Source organism: Amphimedon queenslandica, unplaced genomic scaffold (genome assembly GCF_000090795.2).
Source record: "Amphimedon queenslandica unplaced genomic scaffold, v1.1 AMPQUscaffold_13410, whole genome shotgun sequence".
Classification (NCBI taxonomy): Eukaryota; Metazoa; Porifera; class Demospongiae; order Haplosclerida; family Niphatidae; genus Amphimedon; species Amphimedon queenslandica.
In genome coordinates, this window is record NW_003546354.1 from 143,444 (window position 1) to 154,486 (window position 11,043).

At 36.5% G+C, this 11,043-nt stretch overlaps 4 protein-coding genes across 4 annotated transcripts in view; all 4 read left to right on the forward strand.

The window, feature by feature from the left end:
* Nucleotides 1–1,083, forward strand: part of LOC109581926 (zinc finger BED domain-containing protein 1-like) — a 2,321-nt gene extending 1,238 nt beyond the window's left edge. The window contains exon 2 of the mRNA XM_019996431.1: nucleotides 12–1,083. Coding sequence (XP_019851990.1) covers nucleotides 12–875 — 864 coding nt within the window. The 3' untranslated portion in view covers nucleotides 876–1,083. The remainder of the gene's footprint in view (nucleotides 1–11) is intronic.
* Nucleotides 1,081–2,627, forward strand: LOC109581947 (uncharacterized). The gene is made up of 3 exons (XM_019996457.1): nucleotides 1,081–1,910; nucleotides 1,968–2,007; nucleotides 2,183–2,627. The coding sequence occupies exons 1-3, from the start codon at nucleotides 1,641–1,643 to the stop codon at nucleotides 2,410–2,412; spliced, it is 540 nt and encodes a 179-aa protein (XP_019852016.1). The 5' UTR covers nucleotides 1,081–1,640; the 3' UTR covers nucleotides 2,413–2,627.
* Nucleotides 2,628–5,038: 2,411 nt separating this feature from the next.
* LOC109581927 (uncharacterized) lies at nucleotides 5,039–6,663 on the forward strand. The gene is made up of 3 exons (XM_019996432.1): nucleotides 5,039–5,998; nucleotides 6,051–6,087; nucleotides 6,419–6,663. The coding sequence occupies exons 1-3, from the start codon at nucleotides 5,096–5,098 to the stop codon at nucleotides 6,661–6,663; spliced, it is 1,185 nt and encodes a 394-aa protein (XP_019851991.1). The 5' UTR covers nucleotides 5,039–5,095.
* A 136-nt stretch (nucleotides 6,664–6,799) lies between these two features.
* The window catches only part of LOC109581928 (uncharacterized), a 6,320-nt gene continuing 2,076 nt past the window's right edge, over nucleotides 6,800–11,043 (forward strand). The window contains exons 1-7 of the mRNA XM_019996433.1: nucleotides 6,800–7,759; nucleotides 7,814–8,034; nucleotides 8,086–10,058; nucleotides 10,118–10,157; nucleotides 10,408–10,566; nucleotides 10,617–10,648; nucleotides 10,856–11,036. Of these exons, the coding sequence (XP_019851992.1) occupies nucleotides 6,849–7,759; nucleotides 7,814–8,034; nucleotides 8,086–10,058; nucleotides 10,118–10,157; nucleotides 10,408–10,566; nucleotides 10,617–10,648; nucleotides 10,856–11,036 (3,517 nt within the window). The 5' untranslated portion in view covers nucleotides 6,800–6,848. The remainder of the gene's footprint in view (nucleotides 7,760–7,813; nucleotides 8,035–8,085; nucleotides 10,059–10,117; nucleotides 10,158–10,407; nucleotides 10,567–10,616; nucleotides 10,649–10,855; nucleotides 11,037–11,043) is intronic.

Sequence of the window (11,043 nt, forward strand, 5' to 3'; positions counted from 1 at the left end):
ACAGCACCTTTTACATGATCAGAAGCTTGCTAGAAAACAGATGGCCTGTTACTGCTGTTTTGTCGGATGAAACTATCACAAAACGGCAATACCGTTATCTTGATTTAACCTCTGAAAACTGGCTTCTTCTGGAAGATTTGTTTAAAGTTCTAGAGCCATTGGAAATTGCAACTGTTGTTTTTAGCAGTGAAAGTCATATTTCATTGTCTGTTGTACTTCCTGTGGTATACAGTATAATTAGCCAGCTTAGTTCATCTGACAATACTACTGAGTCTATTGCTATAAGAGTTTTTAAGGAAAAGGTAGTTGCTGGAATGAAAACTAGATGGAAACTGGATGAGATTGATGCCAATCTTTTATTGGCCACTGCTACAGCACTAGATCCAAGGTTCAAGCACCTAAAGTTTTTAACTGAAGTTGAGCAGTCAAAAGTCAAAGAGTACATAATTGAGCGTGCTAAATATATTCAATTGCATTGTGCTACACCAGAGGCTGTACCTTGTAACGAAATACCACCACAGAAGAAATCAAAATCAGCACTGGATATTCTACTAGGAGAAGAGGCATCCGAGTTGGAGATTAACCATAGCAATAATATTGAAACCGATTTATCTTTATTTTATACCGAGAAAGTGATCTCGAGGGATTCTGATCCGATACTGTGGTGGCAACAAAATCACACTAGATTTCCTATTTTGTCACAAGTTGCAAAGTATGTTTTATGTGTTCCAGCTACTTCTACTTCAAGTGAGAGGCTATTCTCAACTGCAGGTTTAACCGTGTCAAAATTAAGAAGCTGTTTAAAACCAGATAATGTTGATGCATTAACCTTCTTACATGCTAACTATCATTATTTGAAAAATGTATGCAACTAAATAAACTTTTAACGTTTGCCCTTTCTCTCATTTATCTTTACATTATTTTGTAACTCTTTTGTAGCATCAAATTTATAAATAATTAAAATTAATAAATCAGGCGAAATAATTGTAATAAAGTAATTAATGTTATTAAAAATAGAATATTCGTTCGCTCATAAAAGAAAACCTTCGGTAAGCAATATTACCCATTCGTTCATGCCCTATTTCTGACCACCTTCACAAGCTTTGCCAGTCTCCTCTACATCCCCTCCTACACTGATATTGTCCTGCTGGATATTGAGAGATTCACTGATTGCCTCGACAAGGTCTTTGATTGTGGCCATTCTCCACTTGATAAAGCAAGTTCCTATGGATTCATTACTGAAGGAGCAATTGATAAGTTAGCAAAGGATGAGGAGTTAGACCCCAAGATGTTTAAGACCCTCTTGAAGTCTTTTTATTTTGCTGTTCCAGTTCGCACATCAAAGGTGAAGAGCAATAATATTTTCTTTATTGAAGCAGATCGTTCGTTCTACATTCCCAGCATGCGTCCTACAAAAGCAACCAATGGCCCTAAGTTCCATTCTCTCTACCTCCAGTACATATCATGTGTGTCCGGTAATACAGTTCTTTTGGTTCATCATTTCCTCAAGTACAGCAATTGCTTCCTTGTCCCTTACCTACACATCAATGCCTCGATAATCAGGATACACCACAGTAAAGAGAAGCACATTGATGTTACCATAATCGACCATAAAGATGTTGTGGAGCTGAGATTGGAACATGGTCGTTCAACTGCATGAAGCATACAAAGCAGCTTTCCCATTGGTAGTCAAAGCATGCACTGCTGCCATGGAAGATGTCAAGAAGTCAGTCGATGATTTAGAGTATTATTTTTTGCTGCGTTGTACTGAGAGTGATGATCACCAGTTCATCTATCACAGAATGGAAAATAACGAGGACACTTCATGCAAAAAATACAGTGAAGTTGAGCCCAGTGATTCTTATCCTGTTTCCTTACGGGAACACACAAAATCATCTGTTTCTAAAATGGTATAAGCATTTTCAGAGTCTTATTCTTTTATAATGTATATTTATTTATACATGTAGCTTATTGAAAGTGATGGAAAAGAATTACAGACAATGAAAGGTATTTATGATCTTATGGTAGTTCCTGTCATGGTATAATGGCAGTTGTCATATCAATGTTTGCTCCCAAATCTACTTGCTATTTTATATAACTTATAAAAATACACAATGCCTGATGACTAACAGTGGCAGCCTGTTAATTGTGAAACTGAATATTAATGATGTATTTTTTGCAGATTCCTTGGAGCTGGCTAGTCTTGCAGTGAAGCTATCTCAAGAGTTTGTAGATGATGAGAGTCAGTTGAGTTTGTTGAGACGGTTAAAAGTAGAGCGAGAAGTTTGGGATGATATCAAAGTCAAGACTGGTGGTGGGTGGATGGCATTTGCAGTGTTGCTTGATCAGTGGATGAAGAAGTCCAAAAAATCAAAGGATGAGCTTCTGGAAGAGCTCCATGTATTTTTATAATTATTTTAATAATTCCTTTTAAATATTTATATTTTGTAACAAGAGCAGAGTGCATCAGTAATTATCAGTTATTTGCAATGGATATTATACATACTTGCAAATCACTTCACACAAATTTTAATAGTATATTATAGTTTGTTGCTGTTAATGTGTCAAATTTTTTAGCATTTTTTGCAGTGTCTGTAATGTCATTGTTATATAGAGGGATAATAAGACATGTATATTTTAGCTTTTATCATGATGATTACATGAATAATTGAAAGTAAAGAATTTTATATGGGGTGTGTACTATTATGATTAGTTACACACCCCTAAATAAATAAATTAAATTATATTAATTAAGATGGCGAATCCAAGGGTGAGTCCTGATTCTGTGAGAGTAGCGGATCCTGCTAATGTTGAGAGCCCTCAGCCTCTAGAAGTGCCGCTTTCTCCTCCATTTACAAAGGATCCCGATAGGGTACGTTAGACACATGCATGTTTGTGGTAGACTAACGGTGTCAAAAAGACTAATGATCATATGCGTGGGTGGGACTATATGCCCCAACTGAGTTTGACCCAAGAAAAAACTGGAATAACTTTTCATAGGAATGTGGGATAAGGATAAAACTTTCATAGGTTCTTATTCGCCAATGCCATCACAGGATCTCAGGTCTTGGGTCTCTCAGCCCTTCGGAACCCTGAGAACCAGGTTCTCCCTATAAACCCAATAGTATACCAAGTCACACTGGTTGTTATCGTGCATAAGAACATGTGGTTTCAAGCTCAAGCCCAAGTGCAAACTAATAATTCTTGTAAAAGCTCACAGAGCAAGATGTTATAATAATGAAGACTAGTTGACTCCTACCAGCAGTTATTGTACTGCTTATCATAAAAACAAGACCTATTTAAGAGTGAAATACAGGTCAACCATGAAGCTGTAAAATATCGGCCTTGCTTCTATGAATATCATTATAATGTGTCACTAATGGCATCATGGCTACATTTTTTTATATTCCACACAGCTGCTTCCATGCACAGTTCCTGGAGTTAGTCCACTTCCCGGCAGTCAAACTCAGTTAGGATATACATGTAGTATACATGACCTTATTCATAGGCTATATAGGCTAAGGATATATATATAATTATGTAGGTTGAGCCTCGGGATGAGCAACTAAATGAGGAAAATGAATACGGCTTTTACACGAAAGCTAAGGAGAGTTATGGTCATAATGAATCGCATACTGTCTTCCACTTACTGAAGATGCAGTCTATCCCACGAAACATGGTCCCTGGCATGGACTACTTGACAGAGCATTATTCAGAAAAATCTGACATTAGTTGTACGATGAATAGATTAATCTATGATGAGGATCCTATTTCTCCTACTGCTACTAAGGAGTCTCCCCCAAAGTTTTCCGACTTACCGGATCATGAATCCCAGACTTGCGATATAGAGGAAGCTGCAGAACTACATGAAGATGTCCTTGTTGTTCCAAAAGGTACAAAGTTATGCTGTTATTGAACTTTGTTCTATAAAATACATGTATATCCATATTATGCGAGAACCACACATTGTTTTAATTTAAATTGACACAATGACATTATACAATGGCCTTATATGCCATGCAGTGCCTTAACCATGATTTTTTATGTACTGTATGTATAGGTCCTTCTTCATCACAAGAAAAAGCACTAGATTTTTTGTATATGCTTGATCTGGTCAAGACAAGGTCTGTTCCAGTAGTCATGTGCACTGCCACTCTTGTTGGTCTCTCTACTCAAGAGAAATCAGCTTTATTTCAAGACTTCATCAAGAATGCTGTTAAATTTAAAGACAGCAAGTCAGATTTGGCCAGTCAGTATCATACCAGGTTGCAAAAAAGATGTTCAAAGGGGGGTTTGTCTTCTTTTAATTTCAATGTTTTGGGCAAGTCTCCTTTTAACAATCTCATGTGGTTGTTGGGCACTAAGCGTTCAAGTATTAGCCTCTGCTTTTTATGCTGTCTCATTCAATCTCTGAAGCTAAGAAACATCCCAATGGAATTTTTGTGTATCGCTGAAAATCAATCAGATTTCAATGAAGAGGAGCTAAAGCAGAACAAGCATGGGGAGTGGCTCTTCTATGAAGTAACGAAGAGGCTGAAGGCTCTCAAGGATCACCAGGAAAAATTGGATCTCCTTACACCAGGTGTGACGTTCCTCACTGTCTTCAATATTGGCCCCAGCAAAGCAGCACATAATTTCCTTCCATTTCTTGGCCAGCATTGCAAAAGATCACTGCCATTATTTTTTTCTTCTGGGGAAGATTCGTCTAATCTAGATAAACCACTTGAGCCTGAGTCTTATGATATATGTGGATATGATACACCACTCAATCACCTCTTAAATGCCTATGTAACAAGGAGGAAGCATATTCATCACTTGATGAGACATCAGTCAAGTGAAAATTCTGAGACACCTGCTCATCCTATACTTGTTCGTCTGCCTTCATGCAGTCAATCAAAATTTGATGATTTCAAGAAAATTTTTGGGAAATATGGCCTTTATGCTATTAAGAAAGACATCGACTTATCAGATATGAAAGGAACCAAAGGAATACTTGAAGAGGTGGTACTTGAAAATACGAGCAAGTATATTACTGGTCTACCTGTAAGGTGGGTTTTTTCTACGCAGCCTTCTCCAGGCTTTAAACATATCACTTATGACTAAAAGTGATATCAACAACTTGGCCACTTCATGTGGTGCTGGTATAGATCCCAGTGAAGTTGAAGCATTTCTGACCACCTTCACAAGCTTTGCCAGTCTCCTTTACATTCCCTCCTACACTGATATTGTCCTACTCGATATTGAGAGATTCACTGATTGCCTCGACAAGGTCTTTGACTGTGGCCGTTCTCTTGATACAGCAAGCTCCTATGGATTCATTACTGAAGCAGCTATTGATGAGTTAGCAAAGGATGAGAAGTTAGACCCCGAAATGTTCAAGATTCTCTTGAAGTCTTTTCGTTTTGCTGTTCCAATTAGCACATTGAAAGTGAAGACTCTAGATTTTTCGATTGCAGCAGATCGTTCTTACTACATTCCTAGCATGCGTCCTTCAAAAGCAACCAATGGTCCTCAATTTCTTTCTCTTTACCTCCAGTACACATCGTGCATACCTGGTGATATTCAAGTTCTTTTGGTTCGCCATTTCCTCAAGTACAGCAATTGCTCTCTTATTCCTTTCCTACACATCAATGCTTCAATCATCAGGATACACCACAATAAAGAGAAACACGTTGATGTTACCATAATCGACCATAAAGATATTGTGGAGCTGAGATTGGAACATGATTGTTCTACAGAAGCATATGAAGCAGCTTCTCCTCTTGTAGTCAAAGCATGCACTGCTGCCATGGAAGATGCCAAGAAGTCGGTCAACGATTTAGAGTATTATTTTTTGCTGCGTTGTACTGACAGTGGTGAATCCAATCACCATTTCATCTATCACAAAATAGATAAAAGTAAGAGTCTTACATGCCAGAGATGCTGCAGTGAAGTGAAGGCTAATGATACTAATCCTGTTTTATTCAGAAAAGATTGGGAGTCTACTGTTTCTAATATGGTAAGCATTTTTGGAGACTTAGTCTTTCATATGTAAATAATCTTTCTTTTAGGTTAATGAGAGAGATAAAAAGGAAGAGATAAAGAAAGGTATTGTCATAATTGGTATGAATTGATAGACGCGTTTTGCAAGAAAATATAACAGTAATAATGTACAATCTTCAAACCAGATTATCAACTTTTTATGTTTATGCATGCAATCTCAAGGAATTTATGTACTGTATAACGTTTTATTTGGCGATTTTGCTGTAAAATTGTAATTGGTGGTTTTTAATTTGGCGATTTTTGTCTACATGTGCATTACTGAGCATGTGCATTGATGATTGGCGGTTTTAATATTGGCGATTCTGCTTGCAAACTACCAATCGCCAAAATAAAATTTCCACCAAATTAAAGTGCTATATGGTATATTGTTTTATAGGTTCTTTTGAGGCCTCCGAGTTAGCCAACCTTGCAGTAAAGTTGTCAGAAGAGTTAGTGGATGAGGAGAGCCAGATAAAGCTTTTGCATGTATTGCAAATAAAAGAGGAAGTTTGGGATAGCATAAAAGAGAATAATGATGGATGGTCAGCATTCCTAATGTTGCTGATGCACTGGATAAAGAACAACAAAAGATCAAAGACTGAGCTTGAAGCTCAACTCAAAGAGCTTCATATATTTTTATAATAATTTTAATAATGATTAATTTTAGCTTGCTTTATTAATCTTGTTTTTTGTTTTTTCATTTGATACACGACATTTTAATTTCATTGTAACCACACCCTTTTCAATCAAGGATCCGTAAATTTACTCCGTTTTTTAGTCGTATAAAATTTGAGCCCGTGTGGACTGGTCTTTGACTGAGGAATCGAATGAGTTCAAGAACTGAAGTTGCTGAACACTATTACAACGATACAGTAAAGGATCAAGTAACTGATGCTTTATTTATTATCCTCTCGTTTCGTATATCTGCCGATCACATAAAACCTCTTGCTGAATGCCTCAGTTGCTCTGTTCATCCTGAATCAAACTCGGCGGAATCATCAAATGATAAGTCAGTATCTTCTACTGCTCTTCAAATTCTGTGGGACTGGAGGAACAAGGAAGCACTGCATGCCAATTGTCGTACGTTAGTCAAAGCATTTCTTACATCTGAAACATTGCCAACTGACATCACTGAGTTTGTAATTAGTCAACTAGAGGGCCAGAATCAAGTATCAGTCACTTCCTTCAACTACAGTAAATGGGATGAGCCAGCTGAAGTTAAAAAAATGAGGCTAAATTTTGCACAAGCATACATTAAAGTTTTTGAAGGGATCACACAAAAACGCATATCTGAATGGTTGAATGTTGCGAACGACACTAACATTCATGAATTCATCTTAAGGCGCTGCAACTGGCTCAATTATGACCTTCTAGAAGAGCTCGATAATGACCTTGGAGATAAAAAGGTTTTTGGTATCTATGTCAAGCAATATAAGAGCATTATGAAAAAAATTCAAGTGTTTCGAATTCCTCCGAATTCTATTCCTACTGTTCCAGTATCTAGTCGTTGTATTTTTACCATTTTTTTTCAACCATCAATGCAAAATTATTCTGGCTCAGTATTGCACGAAATTAAGTCAGGATTATCACAAAAGTTCAATACAAAAGTATTGGATTTTTTAATCAGTGCCATTGATGAAACAAACCTGTGCATTGATGTCTCAATTCAGAAGCGAATGTTACATAAAGTTACTAATAAGAAGTGGGAGGATCAGAATTTGATTAGTTATGATTCATTGTAAGTTGTACTAGCTTATTTATGTCATTGAATTTTTATGGCATCTTTATTCAGGGTTAATGCTACTTCCTATTCATTGACTGCTGAATGTGCTGATGGCTTGGATAATTACTGTTCTTCACCCATTGATCAAGCAGATGATGAATCATGGGTAGATTTTGTTCCTGATATAGATGCCACACAGCTGACCCTTTCAACCTTTGATGACACCAAATTTAGTGCTGCAGTTGAAGATGTTGACATTGTAGGTGATCTTGTAGTGAATTTGAACATAGGTATAGACATTATACATAAATATTATCATAATTATTGCTATTTTATGTTAGGGCCCAAATTAAAAATTTCAATGGAAGAATTCAAAAGAATCATTCTTAATCAAAAAGTTCCTGTTGCCTTGTGTCTGGTGGCAGTAATGGGACTGCCAGATTGTAACAAAACCTCAATTTTAGAGTCCATTTTAAGAGAAAATATCAAATTGAAGGAGACCGCAACACGAAACTTTGAAGAGTATATGACAAGAAAGAAAAATCCTGATGGTTTATCTATTTACGAGCTGTGTGTGCTTGGTGGTAAGCCATATGATCAATACTCGTGGTCTTTTGCTACAGAGCAATATGGAGCCATTTTCTCTATTCTCTGTGGTCTTGTTCGTCATATTGCTCTTGCTAAATCCGACATAAAAAGAGTTGAGTTTTTAAGTGATGGCCATGTAAGTCAAAATAAGTTAGTTGACCATCATTTTAAGTTGCTCATGGGGAAAGCAGCAAAACAGCTAAAGGATATTTCCATGGATGAAAAGAAAGAGGCTCTTTTTCTCAATGGCCTCACTCTTGCCAATATAATGGATGTTGGTGTTAACAAGGCCCTCTATGATTTCCTCCCTATTATGCTCTCCTTTTGCCGCGGTCATTTGCGCCTTGTTTTTTTCTCTTTAGAGCGTGATGGTCCTAAGCTTGATGAAGTGCCAGATTTGTCAGCTGATCACTATAGCAGAAGAGGTGACAATCGTTTAGCTTTGACAATGAGGTCACGACTTAATTGCATTCTTCACTTTGCAACACTTGGCCACAATCCAAAACAGAAAGAAGATGATAGTAAAAGAACACTTGTTGTTGCTTCTAGTAATAGCCAGTCTGTTGTTGCTGGTTTTTCTTCACAACTCCATAAAGCCGCTACTGATAAAATACAAGAAGAAGCAGAAAAGCTGAATATTAAGAAATTCGTTTCAAACGTTGCACTTGTTTCGATTAATGATGCTGATTCATTGAAAAAGGCGAAAGAGGAAATTACAAAATTTATTATGAAAGAGCAAATTTTTCAAAAAACCCTTCCGCTTAAATGGATTTTCTTACATAGTTTTATGGTTTCTGTACAGCAGAAGGAAGGGGCAATGAAAGCCATAATATTGAAAAAAAGAGAAGTTTATGATTATGCTGCCAAAGAGTTACGAATGGACGAAGAAGATTTTGAAAATTTTCTAGTCACTTTTACTGATTTTGGTAGCATCCTTTATATGCCACAGTTTAGAGATCTCAGAGACATAGTAGTGGTTGATATTTGGGAGTTTGTACAGTTTTTAAATGAGCTTATTTATCCCAAAAAAGAAAAGAAATGGTACAAAGATTTGACCACTTATGGTATCATCAAGATTTCAGATGCATCGGAAATTTTGAAAAAACACATGGAAATTTTTATAAAAATTATCATCACTTTTGGAATGGCAGCTTTTATTAGTAAAGAAAAGGCTTTTTTGAATGGACGTTTTTTGACTGAAGTGTGTTACTATTTACCTTCTGCCAGAATTGATAAAAAATCTCCATCTGGTCATAGCAATGACTATGCTTTTCTTAAAATTGAAAGTCCTAATTTTCCTGCTAACATTCAAGCAAGCATCAGTCATGAGATTATGAAAAGGCAAAACTTTTATCTCATTGGAAACGAAAGTTTCGACACTTCACAGTTTGGATATTGTACTCCAAGTGGTTGTCCAATTCAAATTACAATGGTGTATGGAGGAAGCCAAACAAAGCTCATTCTTCACATAAATGATGCCTGTACTGGCATGCATCATTGTGTGTCAGCTTGCAAAGGAGTCATTGAGGCATGTTGTGATAGCCTTGATAAAATATCTAACCAGATTCAATATTTGAAGTATTCCATTGGTATTCCATGCTCTGCTGTTGATGGTGATAGTCATTTATTCAATTTCAAAGATGACTCTGATTTATGCCAGGCTTGCATACGCTCTATTGATTCAACAATTTCATGTCATAAATACTGGATTGAAGCAGCAAAAATGGTATGTTTATGTAAAAAAATATTAACAATTTAGTTGTAATAAATTGTTTTATTCTGCAGTGTAACAAAGGTAGTAAAACAAGAATGAGTGAAAGTACATGTAAGTTTTAAATTATTGATAATTTGTTGTCTTTTAAATCAAAATTATGTCTGGTATAGGTCTTAATGGCAGTGAGGCTTTAAATTATGTTATAGAAATTTTTAAAACATCTGATTAAAATAATGATTGAAATTCAATTATTATAGCCTTATCAGTGTGTAATACACAGTGTGAGGCTGTGTGTATTATGCATAATACACAGTGTATCACTTGAAACAGTATTGAATAAGAGAATGATGTTATTTTGTAGATGGTTTGAAAACCAAACTTTTGGAAAAAGACGCACACATATCGAAGCTAATGAAAAAGAAATCACAACTGCTTGAGATGATCACATCCCTAAAGAAACAATTAACCAAAGAGACTAGGTCTGTTAAAGTTCAGTCCAACTACTTAATGCGATTAATGGGTAAGAGATACACCACATGCATGAGTTGGAATGTGTTTTGATTTCGATAGATGATTTGGAATGTCTGAGTGATGTCCAGGTAGCAGAGAAGAAGCTGTTCTTAATTCAAGGAGACAAACCTCAACTGATGAATTGGGAGAAATATGGTCTAAGGATTGGAGTACAAGAAGGAAGCCTATTGTCCTCTGAGACAGTAGAAGCAGCAGTGGTTGCTCTGGTAGGAGGACAGTTCGAGTTTCCTCCTAATACTGTCCTAGTGAGTGCTGTGTATGCAGTATCACTCTCAAAGCCTCTCCTCAAACGACTCAAGTTAGAGATACAGCACTGCATTGATTTAACAGGACGACCAGATTTAGCACAATGCTTAAAGTTTGCTATAGCTCCCATGAGCACACCCAGTCTTCCTTACCTGTTCAAATTAGTAGAAGGAGGAGAATTTAGCTCTAAGAGTGGGTATGGATTCATTCAACGTAATAA

Excerpts from the sequence above, each read along its gene's own strand:
- LOC109581947 (XM_019996457.1), top strand. The coding sequence starts at position 1,641 with ATGGTCGTTCAACTGCATGAAGCATACAAAGCAGCTTTCCCATTGGTA. Across the intron at positions 1,911-1,967 it reads AATCATCTGTTTCTAAAATG|CTTATTGAAAGTGATGGAAA; the intron begins GTATAAGCATTT and ends TTATACATGTAG. Across the intron at positions 2,008-2,182 it reads AGAATTACAGACAATGAAAG|ATTCCTTGGAGCTGGCTAGT; the intron begins GTATTTATGATC and ends TATTTTTTGCAG.
- LOC109581927 (XM_019996432.1), top strand. The coding sequence starts at position 5,096 with ATGACTAAAAGTGATATCAACAACTTGGCCACTTCATGTGGTGCTGGT. Across the intron at positions 5,999-6,050 it reads AGTCTACTGTTTCTAATATG|GTTAATGAGAGAGATAAAAA; the intron begins GTAAGCATTTTT and ends TCTTTCTTTTAG. Across the intron at positions 6,088-6,418 it reads AAAGGAAGAGATAAAGAAAG|GTTCTTTTGAGGCCTCCGAG; the intron begins GTATTGTCATAA and ends ATTGTTTTATAG.